The sequence below is a fragment of the Rutidosis leptorrhynchoides genome, chromosome 2 (assembly GCF_046630445.1).
Source record: "Rutidosis leptorrhynchoides isolate AG116_Rl617_1_P2 chromosome 2, CSIRO_AGI_Rlap_v1, whole genome shotgun sequence".
Classification (NCBI taxonomy): Eukaryota; Viridiplantae; Streptophyta; class Magnoliopsida; order Asterales; family Asteraceae; genus Rutidosis; species Rutidosis leptorrhynchoides.
Window position 1 is genome coordinate 574,491,627 of NC_092334.1, and position 2,533 is coordinate 574,494,159.

The 2,533-nt window shown below is 35.2% G+C and overlaps 1 protein-coding gene across 1 annotated transcript; it reads right to left on the minus strand.

Annotated features, from left to right (window-relative positions):
- Positions 1-334: 334 nt before the first annotated feature.
- Positions 335-2,226, minus strand: LOC139889832 (uncharacterized). Its single transcript, XM_071872755.1, has 6 exons — positions 2,142-2,226; positions 1,592-1,830; positions 1,308-1,511; positions 1,152-1,247; positions 974-1,069; positions 335-679 (listed from the first exon to the last, which is right to left on the minus strand). Exons 1-6 carry the CDS (start codon positions 2,224-2,226, stop codon positions 335-337), a joined length of 1,065 nt encoding a protein of 354 aa, XP_071728856.1.
- Positions 2,227-2,533: the final 307 nt, after the last annotated feature.

Consider the following 2,533-nt stretch of genomic DNA (forward strand, 5'->3'; position numbering starts at 1 on the left):
AATTTGTGGTAGGAATACCGATAAATATGTGGAAGGCCACGCGACACACGCGCCTCCAGCATCTTCAACTCGCATAAACAGATCAAATGGCCTGACCAATAATGAACCCCTTTTAATGATCGCTTGAACTTCTACGCTACACCAATCCTCTCCAATCTCAATACCGCCAACTTCCGTTGTTGGATCCATACTCCTCAACCATGCTTTTGCTACCTTCTCGTACGTAACAATGTTGTGGAGAAAAACTTCATCTCCGACCTAGAGTACCGTTATCAACAAGCATGTATGAAGGTAAAAAAAAAAAACATAATCAGACACATTGTGGTTTTAATTATTAAAATACCTTAAGACGTGGACGTGGAGGTACATTGACTCTAGTGTCGCCCTGTGCTCCTGTGTTATCTTCATCAACTGAACCATTCTTATCTAACAACTTAGCTTTTAGATTTGTATTTTCTTCCACAAGTACTTCATTGTCAGACTTAAGTTTAACGTTTTCTATAAGAACAGCATTGCGACTAGGTATATTACCCCACAGATCAGCTTGTCGCACACCTAATCCATACATGTCGGCTGCCCCATATTTATTGTTGTCCACAACTTGAGCAAAAACATCATCCGGTCCAGGCGCATCTACTTTTTCTTCAGGTAGATCTTTAGTTAGGTCATCCATGGTTTTCTGCATTTAATGAAATAAATGAAAAGTTTGATATACATAATAAGATAGATCCTTACAAACAATTCTGAGCAGTCTGATAATGGCCATGATGCAATTAACTGTAGTATACAGAATGAGATTGATTTTACAATACAGTTATTAATTGCAGTTGATAATGGCCATGACGTACTAATTATATGTAATATACAGAATAGATCAATACAAACTGTGGATAATTACAGTTTTTACACAACCACTCCTACATATATATCAATAACTTGTATAACGCAATCTGAAATTAAATATAATACTTACAATTGCGGATTTAGCTGCTTCACACTTAGTAGCGCCTCCTCTGGAAAAACATTTTTTAAACATAGTCATTCGAGTTGGAGATTTGCCCTCTTTAGCCTGTTTTAAAAAAAATAAAAATGAATAAGTACTAACAAATGGATATCCTTATAGTGTAGTAATAATTGTCAGTCAAAATTACCTTGAGCTCTTCACGTATACGTGCATAGCTCTTTTTACCGGTGACCTGCACCATAACCTTTTTTGCCCGGTTTGCTTTGTTTTTCTTACATTTCTCCTGAAATGGGAATTTTATATATCGTTTATGAAAGCAAGTAATTTGAATTTTTGTTAATACCTGAACAGCTTCATTATTCCACATAGTAACCAGACTCTTCCATATTGCTTTTTCAAGTTCTGGTGGCCTTGATTTGACTTGCTTCCTAAATGATTTTGATGAATCCCAGTGTTTCTTCTTCAACCTTGCCCTCCAATTTTTGACTTTCCTGCCAATTGATTTTAGCAACCACCTATCCGCATGTTTTGGAATAATAAACTTTGACTGGAGACAAAACAGATTAATTAGTTGAGATAACCAAAACAGATTATGTCTTTAACATACGAATTAATATTATTACATACCCTTATTGTTTTAATCATCTCTTTCTTTTGATCTTTAGAAACTTTAGTCCATGGTAAATCAATTGGGCAATGCTTGCAACTACGTGCAATTGTTCCCAAGAAATGGGTGAGCTTACTAGTGTTTTCACAAATAGGTTGACCGAGTGGATTAACAGCAACAGTAATACGACAGCCTGGCTTTTGATTCCAAACATCGGTCATACTTGTAGGTCCTCTCTTTCTACTGGGAATCACTTCACCTAAAATTTTAAACATGATTGAGAATATGTTTATACAATAAATATACTGTATAACCAACAAATTTCGTTTAATAATACATATAAACAAACAAAACATGAGTCACCTGTAGTTTGTGTAGGTTTCATCTCATCTCTGATAAGCTCATCGTTATTGATTACTTCTGCATTGGAATAATAATCATTTGTGTATCAAAAAAAGGTGCTAATGAAAGTTATAATACATAAGGCTACGCACAAAAAACTTTTAGCCATTAAATCAAATATACCTGTTTCTGTCTCTGTCTATGGTTTTTGAAAATCATAAACCACACATTCGTCATAATCGTCAATATGAGCAGATCCATCTTTGTCATGCCTAACATCATCATCATCATAGAGTTGATAAGTAAGCTCCATGTCTGCTACATCATCACTTTCTTCATGTAACATCCCGCCTTTTTCCGTTTACTTTTCCGTTAAACTATTTTAAACTCCGTTGTATGTTTATAACATCTCCCGTTAATACGCGTTTTAAATTATCATGTTTAGGTAATTTAACGCACCCGCAATCGAACTCGAGGGACTAGTTTCGCCAAAATACCAAAGTGGTGACTAGCTTTTTGACTAGTCAACCACCTCCCCACTCCTTTTTCATTTCATTTCCCTTTTTCTAAATTACTTCCACCATTTTCTCTAATTCTTCATTTCAAGGATTTATCATCTA